The 21,193-nt window shown below is 39.1% G+C and overlaps 1 protein-coding gene across 1 annotated transcript; it reads left to right on the forward strand.

Moving 5' to 3' along the window:
• Positions 1-22: 22 nt before the first annotated feature.
• Positions 23-20,796, forward strand: OSTF1 (osteoclast stimulating factor 1). Its single transcript, XM_067315584.1, has 10 exons — positions 23-178; positions 9,671-9,717; positions 10,381-10,431; positions 10,520-10,583; positions 13,213-13,266; positions 13,714-13,821; positions 14,275-14,324; positions 14,423-14,501; positions 14,967-15,065; positions 17,968-20,796. Exons 1-10 carry the CDS (start codon positions 145-147, stop codon positions 18,024-18,026), a joined length of 645 nt encoding a protein of 214 aa, XP_067171685.1. The 5' UTR covers positions 23-144; the 3' UTR covers positions 18,027-20,796.
• Positions 20,797-21,193: the final 397 nt, after the last annotated feature.

The raw sequence follows: 21,193 nt of genomic DNA on the forward strand, positions 1-21,193 counted from the left end.
CTCTTCCTTCCTGCCCGCCGCCGACGCGCACCGTTCCGAGAGTCCGGCGAGGGCCTGCGCCGCCGCCGCCCAGCGCCGCGGAGCCGCCCGCTCTCCGCCGCTTCTCCGTCCGCGCCCGGCCCGGCCCGGCCCGGCCCCGCAGCCATGTCCAAGCCGCCCCCTAAACCGGCCAAGCCAGGTAAGGCGAGGGCCTGCGCCCCCCGGCCGCCTCACCAGCTGCGCCCCGGCCCGCCCGGCCCGGTAGCGCGGCGTCGCTGCGGAGCGGCCCGACCCGGCGCCCCCTGGCACGTGGACGGTGCGGGAGTGCGGCCGGGGCTGTCAGTGCCGGCGCAGCCCCCGGCGAGGCCCGCGGCCCCGCCGCCATTAGCCGCCGCGTCGCTCGGTCGAGGCCTGAGCCAGCGCGCCCGGCCCAGCGCGCGCATCCCCCCCGCGCCGCCCGCGGGGAAGGTTCGAGAGCGCCGCGGGCGGGAGCCGGTGCCGGGGGGCCGCCGCGGTGGCGAGGCGCCTCAGAGCAGTTTGGGTTGCAGCCGCACCTTGCGCTCTCCCGCCGCAAGCTTTCCGCCGCTGCCCGTCGAAGCTTGCTGGCCTTTGGCACGCTGCTGCAAGCGTGTGCGTGCATCATCCTTTCCAGCACACCTGGGCATCGCAATGCTTAAATCTCTGCCCCTGAACCTGCTTGGATATATTCAGCGCAAAGTTAGTTGTCAAAAATCAGTAAGAATCAGGTATTTTTCTAAAAAAAATATTAAAAATCATTGGAAATTGCACAGTTTTTGGAATAAAATGTCTTCTTTCAGGTAAGGAAGCTAAGGCCTTCCCTCTGTCAAAATTTAAAACATGAGGTTTTGGGTTTTGTTTTTTTTAACAGGGAATTGATCTGGAAAGTGCTATTGCTGTTTACCATTTTGGCATATCATTCTTCAGTATAAAAGGCTAGATTCTTACTTATAGTTAAAAATTCACTTTTAACATAATCAAGTAGATAAGATAGTTAACGTCTCCCAAAATATGATCATCTGACCACTAAATATGTCCAAATTTCAATATTCTCCTCCCTTAGAATATCCTTGAGATACCTGTGTGTTTTAGGAATACTTAAATACACAACAAAATTGAGTGTTCTAACTAGCCAACTTGTAAAATAAGTTTTTAATTTGTTTAAAATCAAGTAGTTGCAGACCCAGTTTAGAACAGTCACTTACCTACCTGCAGAAGTAAAATCTGGTGAAGCTCTGAATGCAGAGTTTCATCCTTGGGTGACTTTCATCTACCCTGCAATTAACTAAGCCTCTTTGAAAACGGGGCTTATTTAAAAAGAAAAAGAAAAGCACTAATAGAAGCATTGTTGTTCTGGTCTCCCACTGAAAACCCATACTGAGGAAATTTGTTTGGGGGAGTTTGCTGTGACTTTTAACATCCAAATATGTAAGAAGAATAAATTTTCCCATTGAACTTTCCATCTAACTAATTTTTCTAATCTGCAGAAAGAGGAGTTAGCTTAAGAGAATGATTCTTAAAGCCTCTAGTTTTGTTTAACGTGCATCAGCTATGGGGCTAAATCAGACATGCTGTTTCCGACATTGGGCATCCCTTCCTGGTTTGCTAGTGTACAGTTTTGTGTTAGTTTAATCTGGTCAAATGCAGACTGCTGTCAAAAGGGAAGGTTCCCTGCTCCCTCGCCCTCCCTTTTCCATTGGATTTAGTGACAACGTGACAAGTTGGATCGGTGCTCTGATCCTACAGGATTCTTTAAATGTTAAGTTATTTTTCTGTCTAATCAGCTTGCTGATCTGGTTTACCACGTGATTGCTACACACAGCAAAAAGGATGAGGCAGAAACAAATGGCTGAAGGAGGAAGAGGAAGAGAGCAAGACTTTTTTTGGTAGTGGTTCTTAGATCATATTAAGGGTAATGAGATTCATTTTGCCGAATCTCTCATTTTTGAATAGAGAATGTCTCATGGAGGCTATTGCATTAATTTTTTTCAAAGGTATTTTAAGGAAGAAATTGTTTTCTAGCCTACGTGGAAATATGTTTGTATTAAGGCATGTGTGTCTGGCTATGCTCTGTCTTTGATGTCAGTTATTCCTATAATACTGTCATTGTTCTGTGAATCTCCTGGGTTATAGACGTTAAAATGTATTAACTTAAAGACAAGTAGATACAACATAGGGACTGCATCTGTTGAAACAATTCCTACAGCACCATGATGTTCTCTGTAGTGGTAGCTTTCAGACTACAGTTGTTTGAACATCTTCTCGGTGCATTTGATCATGCTATGTTAATTTTTTTTCACTGACAGATATCAGGTATAGTATACCAGTCTGCATACGGGTCTATAACCGGTGTCGGGGAACAGCAAACCTGCTTACCTTGCCAGTGAATTGTTACAATTCAAGAAGGATAGAAGAGAGAATGAGACTTTGGCTACTGTAGTCCTTTAGTAATGCTGGGGGGAAGAGTGCAGACTAGATAGAAGGAGATAGAGCTTGTGGCAGGGAAGAATTTTCAGTGAAATAAATATTCATCCTTTCTAAAACAGTGAGTGTATTCATCAGAGGGGTGTTGGGAGATTACAGTTGGATGGGCAGACAGTCCTTTAAAAATGTGAAAAAAGGAGGCATTAAGGGAGAAAATTAAATAATTGTTGCATTAAATGCAATTTTCTTCGGTAACTGAGAGCTTTTTATCTGACAAAGCTCTTCACTTCTAATAATCCTGTCATGGTCACCTTCTGTTAGGATTTCAGTTGCAAAGAGATATTTTTGACATCTGTAAACAATCATCTAATCTATTTGTCAACAGTTGAGCTTGTATCTTGGAGTCTGTGGCTAGGTTCTGAATAAAGGATCATGGTTGTTTTTAAGGGCTTTTAACAAGCTCCTAGCTTTGCTTTTTGCTGATGCCATTTTACTACTCTGCTTTTTAGCAGTATTTTCTATTTAGATTTGCTATTGGTGACTCAAATGAGTGGAGTGGGAGTTGAAAATAACTGAAACCTTCTTCTATGTCAGCACTATGCAAGTGTAGAGTTTCCCCTCAATAGCTCTATTGATGTCTCAAACTGCATTGCTCTTTGCAGAGTTCATTAACTTTGTAAACATTCTGTGCCTAATGTTAATCCTATTTTAAAAAGTTGCTTATTAAATTCTTCAAACCCAACAAGCTGTATTGGCTCCTGCTAGTTGTCTGCTTGAACAGCGTTCCCTGTCTGATTGTTATTTAGAACCTTACATAGGCTGCAGCAACAACTTTTGGAAAGATGATAGTAATGTATTAATAGTTAATAATAGTTAACCTTGGTTTCCTATTCTCCAGAGAGAAAGATTCATTGATCCTAGGGTACAATCCACACAACATTTTACAGAGAAAACTTGGTACAAGTCTTTGTCTCAAGGAAATTACAATTTAATGTAATTACAATTGAGAATAAGGGAGGCAGGAGAAAACATAATATATGTAACATAAATAGTTACCTTTGCAGCCAGCAGTAGATTTCACAATTAAAAATACAATCCTATATATAAGTACTTAGTTTGAATCATAGTCAAGTTCATTTCATATTACTGCTTAGGTAAAGTAGGAGCTGTGGCAGGCACTATTCACAAGAGCAGAAACCCTGTGTTGAGTCACGTGGAAAAGGTCTGAGCAATCAGTAGGCTTAAACTGGGCTTAGGTGATGGTTTTGGTTCCTTCTGTTGTCAAAGAAAGGTTTCTGTTAGTCAGGGAGGAGTAAATGTGAATGTGGGCAGTTATGCTACAGTCACCACCTCTAAGGTGGGGGGGGGGTAAGAGCATCAGAAGAATTCTTAAACAGCTTGAAGTCTGCTTTCAATACGAATTATAAACATTTATTTCTGATCCCAAACCTTCCACTTACTGCAAGCTGCTGTGACCAGAAGTAGCCTTTCTACAAGTAAAGGTATCTTCTGTATTTGCAGAAATAAAACCTGTAGTAAGTAGGGGAAGACTTCAGCATCAAACTGGGCAACTCACAATTCATTTGTGAATTATTTGCAGCAAACATTAAGTGAAGATATTCATGTACATCTTCTGCGAGGATATTCTTAATTCTAGTTTTCTGTAAACGAACGCTAAACATTCCTTCTACTCTAGGTGCTGACAAGTACAGCTCATGACTGTTTCTGGGCTACCCCACTTTATTATCTACAATGATATCAGTCCACCCTTTGTCTTTTCCAGGTGTCACTACCCAAATGTTCCTAGGCTTTTTTTTTTTTTTTTTTGGTGCATTCTCCCCCTTTTCCCTGTGATTTGGATGCCCTGTATTCATTTCCCCTTTCTAACAAGTGCTACTAAGAAGTGGAAGATGGTTCTCTAACCAGTGGGAACTCTACTTTTTTGCCTTGGTTGTGGCAATGCTTAAATGCTGTATTGTACTCTTTTGTGTCTCTGTGCAAGATTCTGAGAGCAAAATGCCAAAGTTGAAGTGGCAGTCCTGTAAAATGTATTACCGCTTTTTTTTATTCCACTTGAAGGCCTGGGTGTAAAGCACCTTTTTTTCCAGTTCCTAAGAAGCTGCAAAAGCACATTTCAATCTGGCCTTAATGCCCTTCTAATAAAATTGCCACATCCCCCAAGAGACATGCAGATCATAACGCGAACATATCTGTCCTTACTAAAGCAACCTGTAAGCATATTGCAAATAATTTTGATTTGCAGTTTACTAGTGATACTAGCACTTGACCAAAACTTTGCGTCTTCTAGTTGCTGCAGTTACCAGGTTATGTTCTTTCTTTGGAGAGTCTTAGACTGACAATCAGAAAATGCTCTTTGTCCCTTTGCTACCATACTTTCTGTGAGATCAGGCAGAAGATGACTCTTGCTACAGAGAAAATCATCTGAATGTGTATCAGAATTCATGTTCCCAGTTTTTCCTTCTGTTCCCCCATCTGGAAAAGATGCAGAAACTAGCATAGGTCCTGAAACCTGCAAACTGCCCTTCTCTTTCCTTCTGCAAGCTTGTACATTTTTTCTCTTTTTGGTTAAGTTTTTATAGCTGGGGATTGAAATGAGTTGTTTATAGTCAAGTTTATGCTAGAGAGTGTCCCCGATTCTCAGCTGCTTCTATGCAGCCTCACCGGGCGAAAAGGGAGGATGGATGGTGACTATTAGCCCAGGACTAGCTTGACCCCTCACAAATGCTGATAGATCTGAAGTTTTCTAATTTATGTGCAGATAACGATGGCCTGTGCAGGATTTCCCACAGCACAGAGATGATCGCTTTCTCTGTATTACAGGCACTGATAGTGCTTTGTGACACCCAGGGAGTCTGTTTTTCTGATTCTGGTTTTATGGCAGTCTGGAGCTACTCACTCTAAATATAGCTAATGAAAAGCTGCTGCGTCAGAACCAACATCTGTTCTGCAGAGTCTCATTTGTGTCAGAGCAAATGAGATTTGTTTGCATCTGTCTATGGTAGGAGAACCAGGGTGTGAAATTCCAACAAAAGACTTGTGTCAGTTCATTGGGTGCAAGCCTTATTAGCTCCTGTGAACACTAGCTTACTACCGTGTTTATTTCCTTAACTGAAGTAAATGGCTCTCACATCTAGTACACGTTACTTTTGGTTGAGGAAGTAAAATAAATTGCCAGCTAGTGAAGTTGCTTTCTCTCCTCTGTGGCTCTGGAAGTTCAGCCTCACTCGAATGCTTTGGTGGCAGGTTTAGTGGAAGAAGGGATTTTAATGCTAGTGTCTACAATAGCACAGAGAAGCTAGAGTAAAAGAATGGGGTGGGGGGAAGCAGAAAAAAAGCCTCACTGTGAGAGAAACAGTAACTTCTTGTTGAGAAAACACTAAGCATTTCTTTGAAAACAACCTTCCATTAATGATACTGCAATTAAAATAAACCTCAAAATTGCTAGGAGGAGACAAAAGGTTTATAATCTTTTGACAAAATTGTCTTTTCTTTTTAACTTTGCATTACAAAGCACAATAGTGATGTTTTTTGTTTAGTAAATATCGGAAGCTGCATTTTTTAACATTTTAATTTTTTAACAATTTTAGCATTTTAATTATTTAAACCAGAACCTCAGTTTACTTTTACGCACTTCATTTTCAACTTCCCGGCAAATCAGTTTTAGCTGGGAGAGGGCAATATTAGAAATCTGAGTTGCCTGTTTCCTTTCCTGATAAAAGCATTTTATCTTTATTTAAGAAATGATCCAAAAGAATTCAAAGGGAGTGAGGTCAGTCAGACATGATAAAGGCATTTGTTTTATGTGGCAGCAGAATGTCTTAGAGTGAATCCTTAGTTTGACTCACTTACCCTGAGGTGTTTTTGAGGAGGGTTTTGTAAATTGTGGAGTGGGGAGTCTGTATGCTAAGATGCATTTGTGTCTGCTTAGTATGCATAAGAAGTTATCTTTATTTGTTACATAGGTGTTCTGCAGATGTTTAATCCAAATTCCATGAGAAGAGAAAAGACAGTCTAGTGGCTAAAGCATGGGACTGAAAGCAGGGTTTATACTTTTCCCTCTGCTTAAAAAGAGATTTATTGTGGAACATTTGATTGCACTGTGCCTCCATTTTCTTTATCTTTTCAAAAGGATACCCCCCTCATTGATCAAGCTGAGAAAAGATTCACTAATGTTTGTCTAATGCCTTGAAATTTTCAAGTAACGTCTTCTGTATTTTAGTTATTTTGTCCTAGAAATACATGGTGGGGAGGTACAGTTAGTCAACTCTGATAAGTTCAAATCAGTGCTAATATATTAGTTCTCCTTGACACAGATGTCTTGCAAAGTGGTTAGCTGTGGAGAGGGGATAGTAAAGGGGAGCAGGAGAGTATCATCAAGCTCTTTCTGACTTTTTTTCTTATTGCAAAGGACACTGGCAAATGAAAGCTGTAATTTTCTCTGCCTGCCTAGGGATGTGCATCACTAAATAAAAGTAGCTTCTATTCAAGCGATTCCAACTACTCATGTGCCCAGTTAAAGATAATTTGTCAGTATTTGCAGAACAGGGATTCTAGTTTGATCTGTACTTTGAGTCCTTATATTTTATTATTTTAAATCTTTTAGACTGATTTTTGCATTTAAAAACAAGGTGCAAATCAGTACCACATCAAGTGCTCAAATCCTATCGTTCTTAGCTCTTAAATGCAGCACTGTATAAATCAAGAAATATTTATAAAGATCATTCAGAAGTGCCAGTAAGCAGCAGTGTTCAACTCCCATATAAAGTGCTGTAAAATTAACATGAACCAGACTGACATTTTATAGATACAGATCTGTACTTTGTACTTCATCATGGGAAGAGATTTTGGAATGTGCTGTGCTGTGACACCACAGCTTGATATTTGGGGAAGTAACTCCATTTCTGTTGTATAGAACTAAAAAAATTCAGCCAATTTGCCTAAGGTTTAAACAACAGTTTAACAATACTTTTATCAGCCTAAGGGTTTTCATTCTTCTTCTCCTCCACTTAAGGGTATGACAGTTTTAGAAAAATCTGTTGATAGAGATGCAGTACATTATTACAGGAAACACTCACTACACACAGAGATCTGCATTTCTTAATTTTTCTCTGCCTTCTGCCATCTTTTCATTTTAATATTTCTTATTCTTCCTCTTTGTTCTCCATTTCCTCTAGTCCAGAATTGTGCTTGAAAAAAACCTTGAAAATTAGTGAGTGAAGATTAAAGTTGTCACAATGTATGCTGTGCAATTCTATTTTGCATTTTTCTGTCATCTGTTTAAAAAGCTTGGGAGAAGGGAGGGAGGGGAACTACCCTTTATCGCCCAGCCCTTTCTGTCTCCCTTCCTGTTTTGTCATTTCTTGTTCTTTTTTCTCTTTTTAGTTGACTTCCTCCCTGCCTCAGCTGGAACATTTTATTCTGAAGCTCTTAGATCTAGGACACACTACCCTCTACTTTTGTTCATCATCACCATATAGGTAATGAACAAAAATGAGGTTTCATTTTAGTTGCTGCCACAGTGCAGATATTTAGTTTCTAGGGCATAGATCTGAGAAGTATTGGACCCTTTATGTCTGAGAAGTGAGAGAGATAACAAATAAAGCCAGATTCAAATGTTAGTGTTACTTAAAAGTAAGGTCCAGAATATAGGCACAGGATGTGGTTATGAATTGTGATAAGAATCTTATCTACAGTGTCTACATGCATTGGCTATTTAGAAAGCATCGCAGATTAACTTTATGGGTAGACTATTATATATGCATAGGCCCAAAAAGCTTGAGATACAGGACAACAGAAATGTTTTGTGTAGGAGCTGCACCTTGGTGAATGTATTTTCATAAACACATGCTGTAGCATGGCTCTTGCTTGAGAACATCCAGAGATATTTGAATACATCTTTCAAGATCCAATCCAAGACTGTTGGATATGCTGCAAAATGACAGACTGGCCAACATGGCAGCTTATGCAGTTGAATATCCTCCCCCCTCTTCTCAGGCATCTCAATTTATATATATTTAGACTGAAATTTCTAGAGCCCTTAAGTTACTATTCTAAAACAATCACTTTTCTTGTGGGAAGGCTTTTAGATATTAGGGTAATGAAGAGTGCCTACTTCCTTGTCACTCAATTCTCCTAATATAATTTGTGGCTTAATATACTATGCGGGATTCTGTGTAAGCATACTGTTTATTTTACAGTACCAAACTTTGGCAGTAAATTCCCTGTTGCCTCTGAGGACACAAAATAGCCTGGTCTAAGTGTAGTCCAAGTAGTGCATTATCCAGATGGACTAAGTACTGTTTTGTTTACAAACTGATCTATATAACCATGTAAAATTTACAGTTTAAGAACCTGAAGTACAGTATGGAATACCTGCATACTTAAGACTTCAGCTATTTAAAAGTAAACAATAAAGAAGAGCCATTGTTCAGTGGATTTCAGCAGTTCAGTTAATAAAATTATGCAAGATAGTTATTTCTTCTCCTGAACTCATTTTATACTTTCTCCTTTGTATTTTTGAAATATACCTATGTTGATTTTTTTTTTTTAATGTTTATATGGATGCTTTCTTTGCAGTTTATGCAATTAAATTTGTACTTCTCTGCATTAAGATTATCATTTCTGGGCTTGGATGACACTGACAGTCTCTTAAAGCTGACCTATTAAAACAAATATTGCTCACTTAGTGGAATTGTAAACTTTATAGTTTGTTTTAAATATCTAAATGGAACAACATATCCATTGTACATTACATAAATACTGCTTGGATGACCATTTCTCATTTTTCTTTAAAGTCCAGCAATAATTTCTAATTAATGACAACCAAAAGTAAATATGAAAAAATGATGGAGATATTCAGTGCTGTTATATTTCTTTATTCCTTCCTTAATCCTGTAACATTTGACCCATCTGACATTATTAATAGAAACATATATGTAACAGATGTGCAGGTGGCTTTTTGTGTGATTCAAGCTGTACTTTGCCTAAGAAGTCAAGGGCTACATGGTGAGCCAGGTGTGCACAACGGACAGGTTACACTTAGCTGATCAATCAGCCCATTTCCTTCAGAACTTGTGCTGCTGGGTTGAGTATTTTCATTCATACAAGCATACCACAGACTCATTCAAACAGAGTTAACCTTTAAGAAAAGGAGTTCAGTTGGACTTGGGGGCTGTAGGTATATGCTGTGGTTAGAAAACGTGATATTGACACTGTTTTTCTTTTTTAGGGCAGGTTAAAGTGTTCAGAGCCCTGTATACATTTGAGCCCAGAACGGTAAGAATGTTTAGATTTTAGGGTTTGGATTTTTTTTGTATGTTTGTTTAATCCTGTCTATAACAAAATCTTTCTGAGTTCTGCTTGGTTTGCCCTGTCAGACTTGCTGTACTACAGTTTCAATGCAAAAAGCCTCCAGTGTTGATGGATCTCAGTTCTTAAACGTGTCCATAACTGCCTAATATATCACCGCTTTCTCCTTCCTCAAGTCCAGCTCTTTCTAAAAGCATCATGTCTTCTCCTTTAGTACCAGTTGCCTGCAGTCTAGGATAAGCAGGCTCACTGTTCCCCCCCACCCCCCCCTTCTTCCAAAGGCAACAAAGATAATTCGGAACGGAGAGATTTGATGAACTGGAACCAACCAAAAAGGGAAGAAATTAGCAAACACTGGCTATATTCCACTGCTTTTGTTGCACAGAGCTCTGTAGGAAGGACTACAGCTTTTTTGTTTACCAGTCAGGAGGGTCACAGATCCAAAAAGTTAGCTGTAGTTTGACTTGCCTACAGTATGAAAGACTGTCAGGCAATTGTCTTCCTGGAGAATTTGAGCTATTGCAATTTTGAAAGAGCTGAAGGTACTCTGCTTTTCCCATGTATATGTTTTGCCTAGATAATACATTCAGGACTTTATTTACTTTTCTTTTCTTTCTTTTTTTTTTTAAGCCAGATGAATTGTACTTTGAAGAAGGAGATATCATTTACATCTCAGACATGGTGAGTCTGACACATCCCATATATATAGACTGAATACTTCTGAGATGCAGCATTATCCCTTCTAAACTCTTTTCCCCTTTCTCTCCAGAGTGATACAAATTGGTGGAAAGGAACTTGCAAAGGGAGAACTGGACTAATTCCAAGCAACTATGGTAATGTCTAAAATATTTTCCATTGATAAGGTCATTCGTAGTCAAAGGAAATGCTAAGTGAAAATTGCTGATACACTTGTTTTCAGAAACTGTGATAACAGTATTGATATTTAACTGTCCTCTACCAGAGTATTTCAAAATACTCTAATTCTGCAATATCAGTCCCCAGTTAGCTATGTACAGACTGTCTGAGGTTTTTATAATCTACAGACAGCTTGAGTTTGGCAAGTTCATATTTTTTAGATGTGTAGCAAGAGATGCCTTCCGTCTTGAGGGAATGAATAGATGGTTATACAGGATGATTTTACAGACTGAACACTAAAGTGATAGTGTTATATTCTTGATACCCTTACTGGATGTGTTCCTGCTTTTAATATCTTCTCATCAGCTGTTTCTCAGCTATATTCTTTCAGTCTGCATGTTGTCTGGTGGATATGTCGGTATCAGTGTGCTTGCTTCATGTCCATCCCTTCCTCACTAGGAAACATTATGGTAGCAATGGTATGATTCCCTGCCCTAACCTATAGTCAGATTAGGTGAGCTGTTTCAGTAGAAATCCATGAATGGAAGGCTGCAGTGCAGTTACTGAGAAATTTCTGCTTGTAGAAAGAAACTTTGTGACTGACAGACTGATTATTCTAGTCATCTACCAGAGGTGGTCATTATTACGCGCTAGAAGAATGGTTTACACATGCTCACCTATGCTCTGAATTCTTGCAGACATTGGAGTATGCTATATTTAGAATAAACCCAGCAGCTTACTGATTCTGTTTGTATGTTTTCATTGAGATCATTTGGAAAAATTGGCTCTAGAGTGTTTTATTGAAAAATTATCTGAGCTAAAGTTCCAACTTTTGCAGCTTCCACTTCTGTTTTAGGCTGGTGCTGCACATTTGCAAAAACTTTGTATGTGAGCAGAACAGGAGCCTGTGCAGACACTACAAATAAAGGGTACTTGGGACATAAAAGTGGTGTGTCTGTACACAGCAGTAAGTCAGAGGTGTTCTAGCTGCTACACAGTGCAGGTAGTATACTTGGTTGCATATTTATTGCATACAAGCATGTCTTTTGATTTAGACAAATTGTGCAAAATCACTCAAAGCCTACTTCCACTGTTTGTCAGTCTTAGGACTGCCCAGGTTCAGTCCCAGTCCTGCACTACTTGAAACACTGCACTCTCCTGTGCTCTTCTATAACCTTTTAGGGGAAGATGCAGACAGACTGGAAACTACTGATTTCATGGTGGGGTCTTGTGCTCCATCTGCTGGACTGGAAGGAGCACATTTGGAAAGTAGATATAAGTGGAAGCGCTGATGAAGCCAGAATCGGTGCTATCTGCATTAAAAATACTTATTACTGCTTTTGATAATAATTTTATAAGGACAAAGTTATTTTTACGCTTTTGAGACAGTGTTATCTGCAGAGATTAATCTTAATGCTTTCTGCTGTGCCTTAGGAGCACTGTTCAGTATGACTAGGGTGTTTTGTTTGTATAATGGCTGTCAGTTCTGGGACCAGCTTCTCTGGCACTGCTTTAGGATTATGTTCACTGCACAAATTTTTCTAACCTGAAATATCAGAATATAACATTTGCATTTTATTTTACTTGCAACTAAAGAGATAAACACATGAAATCTTGCGATTATAAATCATTATGTGAGCAATACACACCAAAGAAAGAAAAGATCTGGATAGGTCATGATAGACTTGAGACTTTTACTTCTGGTGGCAGAAGTACTTTATATTTGCCTGCATTGCATCTGATTATAGTAACACTTTGACCAGAGAAACACCCTCTCAGATTTTGCCTACCTCCTATAAAAGCAGTAGAACAAGGGCTTAGAGAACCCAGTCATCTCAGATTGGATGCGGTCCTACTTGCCTGTACCCATAGTAGTCACAGGCTTTCACCTAAAAAGAAGTTTAAAAAAGGGAGTTTCCACGTCACAGCCCCGCTTCCAACTGTTCCACAGTGCTGTTCAGTTTCTTTTTGCTGCTGCAACAGCACAGTGACCAGGAATCTTTCCCTGCTCTTCTCCAAAAAACCCTGAAGTTTGCAAGATGAAGAGAATATCTACTGAACTTCAATCTGCCCATCACTAAAATCAGTTTTGATTTGCAAACCTCCTATAATTTTTCCAGGGGAAATGCAAACCTCTGTAAAATAAATAGGAAGCCTATTTACAGTGAGTGGACTTTCTTAGTTACTTTTCACAGACCCCCTTAAAAGTAATCCACTGATAACTACAGGTGGCAAGCTATAGCTTGAAAGCCACTGCGTTGCAGAACAGTGACCACCCCCCATGCGACTGCTCAAAAATAGTTTACAGGTGCAGAAAGGCAAGGAACAACCAGGATAAAATATTGTCAGATTCCCAGTGGCTTGCAGCCTCTAATCAATTTGAGGCTGTTCTTTGCAGTTTTCACAGATTCTTCTCTGAATTTCTTTCCCATACACAGGAAATGGAAGTGTATCCAACTAGTCCATCACTTGGAAGTCCCCTTCACATTAAAATGGGATATGTACTGTTGGCTGTTCCAGAACAAAGCAAAGTTTTATTCCCGTACAGGTATCAAATACCTGTTCAGTTTCAGAACCGGTTAGAGTTTACTATCTGTTTCATTTCAGTGGCAGAACAAGCTGAGTCTATTGATAACCCATTGCATGAAGCTGCCAAACGAGGTGAGTTTGGACTTTGGTTGTGTAAAGCTAAAGAAAGATTTGTCTGTTTTGTGTCAGAATGCCCTTAATTAAATTTAAAATGAAGAGGCGTGTTGTTTGTTTCAGTTATCTAGTATCTTGAACAAGTTATCTGGTAAAGTTTTGTAGCTTTCAGAAGCTGAACTTGTGTACAGCTGAATAGAATTGTCAGTCTGATTGTACGCACAGCAGAAATGTCTTGTATCGTCCAGTCAGCTGCACAGAGGCCTAAAGGCCCTATGGGAGTGGAAGAAGAGATTTTTGGTATCACTTGGACTGGTTGTTTTATGAGTTAAAAGTGTTGCTGCTAAACACTTTTTCTCCTTATAAGTTCATAGGAGTATGGCATTCAGAGAGAGAACTAAGTGGCCTTAATGGTTCTGTTAATTTTTCAGAGAAAAAGTCAGTAAAACAGAATTTGTTTTTTAGGCAACCTAAGCTGGTTGAGAGAGTGTTTGGATAACCGAGTTGGGGTCAACGGTTTAGACAAAGCCGGAAACACAGCTCTGTATTGGGCATGCCATGGAGGGCATAAAGGTATGAGAAAAATCATTTGAAATGACTGTCCTCTGATTTTCTTGACTTGCTGGTTAGACAGACTGCTAAAATTGGAGTACTAAATAATAAACCCAGGATTGTTCTATGTCATTCTAGTTTTCTAAAAGAAAAGTTAAAGCCAGATGGGAGGTTCAGATCCATCAAGTGTCGTGTTTTGCTGTTGTTGATATTAAAGCAGCCATTCTAATCAGTGTAACAATTAGATATAGAATGGGAGTAAGGACAGACCAAAAAATGTTGGGTTTTGAGGGTACAGTATGCCTTAATATTTCCTTGTAACTGATTTTTTTGTTCAATGCAGTCTTGCTGTAATAGATTTTTGTTAGCTGATTGGATCTTTCCTTCATTGAGTCTTTAAGATTATACTATGAATGCAAAAAGGCATATTTTGTTCCACTAAATTTTCCTTTTATTTTTTCATGTTCCCTGTAGATATAGTGGATGTCCTGTTTACCCAGCCAAACCTAGAGCTAAACCAGCAGGTAGGACTTTTACATTAGAGATGTAATGTCATTCATTCTTGGTGCAAGCTGTTTTTTGCTGTATTTTAATTCTGTTGCTTTTCCCTCTAACTCCACAGAACAAATTGGGCGATACAGCTTTGCATGCTGCTGCATGGAAGGGTTATGCAGATATTGTAGAGGTGCTGCTGGCAAAGGGTAAAGATCTTCACCAAGTTTTCAACAATCGGTGTGGCAGACTAGCTTCCTGAATGTTTATTAATCTGTATTTTTTAACTATTTTTCTATAACCTAGGTACAATCCCTAGCTAACTCACCTGCCTGACTTTGTAATCCTTGCAGAAAATTCTGGCAGTTGTCTGGAAAGTAGATTTCGGACCTGCTCAAGATAAATATCACCCTGCTTGGCAGACAAAATGCGGCACTTAACCGCAGAACAGCAGTGAGATCTGCTTCCTGAAAATGGACAGCAGCCAGTGAGCTCCCTAGCCAACTGTAGCTTATGGAAAAACATCCATAGCCTTTAGTCTGCTTCATATCAGTCCACAGATGAGCATTACTCTGGTCTGTTTTACCCTTACTACTGAAACTTGTATGATAATACCATCAAGAAGTAGCTGAGACTAGCTGAGTGATTCATGATGGAAATTTTCTATTATAAAGGGGCAAGAACAGATCTGAAGAACAATGAGAAGAAACTGGCTTTGGACATGGCGACCAATGCAGCTTGTGCTTCCCTGCTTAAGAAGAAAAACAGTGCGGGTATTTCTGATTTTTATTCTTCTGATACACTTTTCCCCTTTTAGAGGACAGTTAATGTTTCAACCAAGTATCAGCATGTTGATAGCCATAAAAACCAGTCTGAAGCTACGTGGACTAAAAGTTGTGTTTGGAAGGAGGGGTTAAGTAGTAGTTCAGCAGAGGTATGATAGAGGTCTGTGGTTCATCACATTCAGTGTTGATGACTTCACACAAAATACGCTGTTATGTCAGCAAGAGTCAAAGGTGTTCAGAAGATGCACAAATAATAGTGGAAAGGGGAGGAAATGGAAGGAAAGCAAGGATGAAAACTTCCTGTAAGAGCAGTGTGCTGCTAGGGGCAGGACATGAGAGTGAAAGAGTGTGATATATTCCACCTGTCTATTTCTCCAGACTAACCCAATATAACAGAAGCTCCTCTTATCTACATCTCACTCCTGTTTTTTTTCTTATTCCTATGTCTCCCTGCTTGACTGAGAAACAGAAATAAAATGAAAAAGCTCTCAGCTATTTATCAAAACAGTCTCACTGCCTCCCACGTTCATCTCTCCTAATAGCGCAGTAGCTGTGTAGAGAAGAGTTGGGCAGGTACAAGTCCGTTTTTAAAAACTGAACAAAGACTGAACTGTTCAGGATCACATAGGAATTGTTTCCTTTAGCCTTCAGAAGGCTGAAATTGGGGTAGAAGCCCTCGGTGAATTACACATGAGAAATGACTTAAAGACACAGGCAGAGTTACAACTTGTATCGGTGGGATATGCAGTCTAGTAACTGTATTGCAGGATTAGCATGGAACACGAGAACAGAGGGAGTGGTAATGCATGAGTGATAGGAGGTTATGGGAATAACATGGTGGAATATCTGGCAGTCCTTTTAGAGGGCCAAGAAGAGGGGTTGCAGCAAAAACACTGTCCAGCTTTTTAGTAGAAGTATCAGGGTTTCCTAGAAGGCCTTGACAAATTACTACCCTCAGTTTGACTCTGAAGAAAGCAGCTGTGACTAATGACAGTTTCCTTTGCATATTTTTTCCCAATGTTTGTTAATCCCTATTAGGAGCACTTTTTTAATTTCATCTTTTCCTGTCAATTGTAGTCACCTGGTACTGGAACGTTCTCTAATGTCCCTATTAATTATATTAATGTTTCATTTTCTGATTCTGGGAAGCTTATTTTTTATTTCTGGTGCATTTGCTTCACTCCATCTGTCGAGCGAGTAACAAGTTAACCATCTAAATTATTTTTGTTTCACAGCTGGCTAATTTTTTGTCCATAGTCACTTCATCTATTACCAGGCTCTGATATTCTGACACACGGTCTTTTCTTGTTTGCCTCAGTGTAGTGTTCTCAGTTTTCACTGCAATTTCAATATTAGTTTTCTTGCTTGGTATTCTCTCTTAATTTTGTCTTCTGTAATTTCTGTGACACTATTAAGCTGTGTACTTTTCTTGTATTTTCTTGGTCATCTGCATTCATTTCTCTTTTCCATGTCTTTGACTGATATCACATTTCAGTATTTCCCACGTCTGTCGGTAAAATGATCTTTCCTTTTCAAAGATTTAGTCCTATTTCAGAAGTCTTCCTGTCCCCAGTTTCAAATCTGTTCCTGTTTAGCTATTGCTTCTGCATAATCCTTCTGTAAAATATTTTATTTGCTCTGAAGAAACTTACTTTACAACCAGTTAAATATAGTTACGTTTTATGCATATAAGCACTTATTCACAAGTAATGACTGCTAAGGTACCTTCTAAAAAGGAAAGAGTTCTTAAAATACCATCATAGAAATGCGAAAAGATTGTCATTTGTGCTCCTGAGGGAGGGAAGAAGTATTATATGGAAGCAATACAATTTGTCCTTTCCTGAAGTATGGCCCCTTGAGCACAGAAGTCTTACAATTTCTTCCCTTTGTTTTCTTCTGTCTTTAGACTTCTTTTATTGAAACAGTTCAGTGGGTTGGTTTTAAATTTACTCACTTTTCTTCTTCCAGAAATCTAGGGTAAGTAGTTAGCATGTTTCTGAATTATGTCAGTCTTGTCATGTCTGTACCTGATATTTTTAATATACTATTGCAAGACTATGACTGACCAGGATGTGATGGTCCCTTGCTCCCAATAGTACAACATAATGTATAATATATATATTGTATTATGTATTATAATGTACTAAATAATTCATGAGCAACTATTCTGGCCCAGGACTCCTTTATAGTTAAGGAGTTCAGCCCCTTTGAAGATCTGTAGGAAAGCAATCATCTGTCACAAAAAGCCTTTCCTGTGTATCTTTGTACAATTGGAAAGATAAATGTACCTCTTCTGGCAATACTACAAACCTAGAGGAAGATACTTTAGTACTTCTGTTCTCTGTTGTCATCCGTTGATAGCATAAGCTCATAGGTAAATCTGAAAAACCTTTTTTCAGGAAAAAAGCTAGACAAGGAAGTGTGGAGAAAAGAGAATAGATGGAGTATGTCTGATTTTAAGCAGAGAATGACAGCCAGCTATGCACTCATAAATAAACCAACTCTTTTTACCAACTCACTTATACTTTCCTTTGCAATTTAAAGGTACTATGTACAGAAGAGAGAATTAAATATTCCAGCTCTGCTGCACAGCTTCCAGGGAGCCAGGAGATGGCTCCTGGAGGTCGCTGAGGAGAAGTAGAACAGCAGCAAATTTGCTTTTGCTGTGCTTTCCCCTTCAGACTAAGTCACACATGTAGGAGATGTTATTACTGGCCTAGCCCTGTCTTTGAGATGCATATCTTCAGCCCCAGCACCTGTGAATCTTAGCCCTAGCATCCCTAAACAATACAGGAATTGGGTTTCTCAGATGGTGGTTTGCAAGCACTGCGAATGTGAAGCTTTGTATGATTTTTATCCCAGATTAAGAGAATGCTTTGTTTCTTTCCAGATATAGTACGAACATTAAGTAATGCAGAGGAATACCTCGATGATGAAGACTCCGATTAGCTTCTTTTTCATTCTGTCTTAAGAACTGTAACCTCTGTTGCCTATGTCATTCCCAAATCATATCTTTGCTACTGTAAAAATATCTTAGAGTATTTCAGTCTTCCAGTATAGCATATAAATAAGAGTGAAATCATGCTTTCCAAAGGAAGAACCTTCATGTGTGCCAGAAGATGCCGTGTTTTAAGTCAGAGTTCCATTGGAATCATCGAACAGAGGAAGAGTGGCATGCCCTAAGAGAGGGGCCTTACCTCTCTTATGTGTTGAATAGGCAAAGGACAAAGTCTTCTAAACCCACAGTTTGCATCTCAGGCCTTCTCAGCAAGTGCCTTGTGTCTCTGGGTTACACTCCTCAAACCTAAAGATCCCTCTGGGACAACAGGATACCATTGCTAGCATTACCCATCTCCCTTGGTATAGGTTCCTGTAAGCAGATAAAATAATATTGGCAGAGTCAGTACTAGCTGACAGATGTGAACAGAGATGCTGCTATAGAAAGTGCTATAGAAACCTTTTGCCAACATGGAGCTGGAAAGACAACAAAGGGTTTTGGGGGTTGATTGCCCACCCTCACCCCTGTTGCCCTCAGTGTATGGGGTAGAATGACATGGGATGATCTGTCCCTGGATGTCTTATTTACTGCTATGGGACCAATCCTGAAATGTTAGCTCAGGTGAAATGCTTGCTGAAGTCAATTTTGCTTGAGAAACTTGATTATTTTGCTTTTTGAAGTACCTTTATGTTGAAACTATTAACAGGGAAAGGAAGACAGAATATTTTTCTATTTATCCTGCCTAAAATTTTTTTACTGTCTCTTGCTCTTATTTTTTAAGTGTTGTATTTTGTCCTAAATTACCTCAAAGCTTAAGTGTTTTTGAAGGAATGGGGAAGGTGTATGTTGAACATACCATAGATATCCTCAGAAGAGATATTCTAATCTGAATAAACATCTTTAGAATGTGTGGTTTCTTCCCATGAATTAAAGCTAATAAATAAAGCTACTTCTAAGCTTCCTTGCAGAGTTAAAAACCAAGAACTTTGAGCAATTTGAACAAACTGCAGCCAAAGATTATATTCTACTGAGGGATACTGTGCTGGTAAGAGATCTTACAAGTATTTGCATATGTACTCATTTTCAAATTTTATTGTTAACTTTCTTATTAGCAACTTTGACAGATTCAGTCTAACAATCCATAGTGTGTGATAATTTAAGGGAAAAAAAAAAAGCTCTTGCAAAAAAAAGATGCATGAAAACCACAGTATTTTAGAGATTAGGAATAGTATAGACCCCTCTAACTTACTACTTCGAAAAATATATTGGATCAGATTTTGTATTTTTATTATCCTGGAAAGAATTAAAGCTTTTCAAATGAACACTTACCAAAGAAGGCAGTATTGGATTGACCAGAACTGTGCAAGATTGAGGCATTGCACGAATCTGCATCATCTGCAGATGGTCTCTTCTACTGTTAGGGGCCCAGTCCTGGAAGAAGATTTTGAACAGTCATAACACTTAATTTCAATACTGTTTAAGTGTTAATTGTATTGAACAAGTGTTTTGGTCCCATGAAATACTGTGATCAGTTGAACAGGTCTATTTTGTTTATTTTGTGTGAACCAAAAATGAAAATGCTAGAGGGGAAGAAAAAAAGCAGACAAATCTTTTTCTCCCAGCTCTCATTAGAACAATTAAGTGTAACTCATAGTAGACAGAGACTGTCCTGCTTCACATTTTGTCAGACAGTTATTTTTTTTTACCACAGCCAGGCCACACGTTATGCTGAATGCTATTGATTAACATGATGCAGTTTCCCAGTGCAAACGAATAAAGGACTTGTAAGTAGAGGCTAGAGAAGCAAACAGGTTCGTGTGTCTGTTAGAGGATTCTCCTTCTTGCATAAAGGAAGATCACAGGTTTAAAATTCTTCAACTTCATATGACCTGGAGAGAATGACCCTTCCCCCAAAATACCATTTTCCCACCAAAATTTGGAGGCAGAATTTGCATTAATAAATAACTCTCATCTGATGTTTTCTGCTGCCATGGGTTTAATGTCCTACAAGGTAGCTGCAGCATTGGATTTAAAAATACAATGCACTCGTATCTGTGGAATTAGCTGCTGCCAGAAGACTAGTGGTTTTCATCCTGTGGTCCTTCTGCAGACGCATGTAGGTGCTCTGAGTTGGGGAGGGTGGCAGAAGCATACTTGGGTCCCCAAAGCCTCACTGGGACATCCCAAAGGAGGCACAGTTACATCATGTTGTGCAGCTAGTGCTGTAACAGGTTTCTAGGACCAAAATTACAGTTATTTTTTCAAAACTTCATTTTTCCTTGTGCAGCTGTAAGTTCATCTTATGAAATACAAATCACTGTGAAAACAGGCAATAAATGACTTTCTGCCTAACTCTAGCAGTTAAGTTTTGATTTAAAAAATAGGGCAAAAGTCTTAGTGTTACAGCCAGTGTGAGATTATACTGTATCTTAGTTATAATAGATATATCTAAATTTAAGATTCTCTCCGAGCACAGCTAGATTCAGGTTTGTAAAAAGAAAAATATCTTTTAAGAGTGGCACAATGGTAGCTCCTGATACCCCCTAACTGAACTCTTAAGGGTCAGTTTTGCATGCTGCTGGTTGAATTATGTGGGCCTTTCCATGCAGAAGCAGCTGAGTTCCAGTTAAAAGTGCTATGCTGTTTGGGAACAGTTGTTCTGATTTATTTTGTGTTTTTTCAAACTATAACAATTTGCTTCATTAAAAATCAAATGCTTAATCCCTGTTTCTAGAAAAGAGATGTGAATTCTTTCACCAATCAGTCCAGGTGGGTAATCTTCAAGTTACATTTTTACTAAGTTAAAATCCTCCTTACTGCATTAGGCTCTCAAAAGTCCCATCAGCTGAAATGTAATTTGCTTAAAATAGTTAAGGTCACATTAAATGTTTAAACTCGGTGGCCCATTTTCTAACACGCTCTGCAATTTAGACTCCCACACACACCCCACAGATGTTAATTTCTAAAGACAGCATTGTGTTTCTTGTACTTGAGTTTTGTATCAAGGACCAAAGACTGCTTAAAAGTAAGTTAGCATGACCTTATGATCATTTGAGTTATGTGCTACTAAGTCGGATGTTTGAGCATGCGGCATACATCACTGAATTAAAGATCTGTT

Source organism: Apteryx mantelli, chromosome Z, assembly GCF_036417845.1.
Source record: "Apteryx mantelli isolate bAptMan1 chromosome Z, bAptMan1.hap1, whole genome shotgun sequence".
Lineage (NCBI taxonomy): Eukaryota > Metazoa > Chordata > Aves > Apterygiformes > Apterygidae > Apteryx > Apteryx mantelli.

Excerpts from the sequence above, each read along its gene's own strand:
- OSTF1 (XM_067315584.1), top strand. The coding sequence starts at position 145 with ATGTCCAAGCCGCCCCCTAAACCGGCCAAGCCAG. Across the intron at positions 10,432-10,519 it reads TCATTTACATCTCAGACATG|AGTGATACAAATTGGTGGAA; the intron begins GTGAGTCTGACA and ends CTTTCTCTCCAG. Across the intron at positions 13,267-13,713 it reads GCATGAAGCTGCCAAACGAG|GCAACCTAAGCTGGTTGAGA; the intron begins GTGAGTTTGGAC and ends TTTGTTTTTTAG.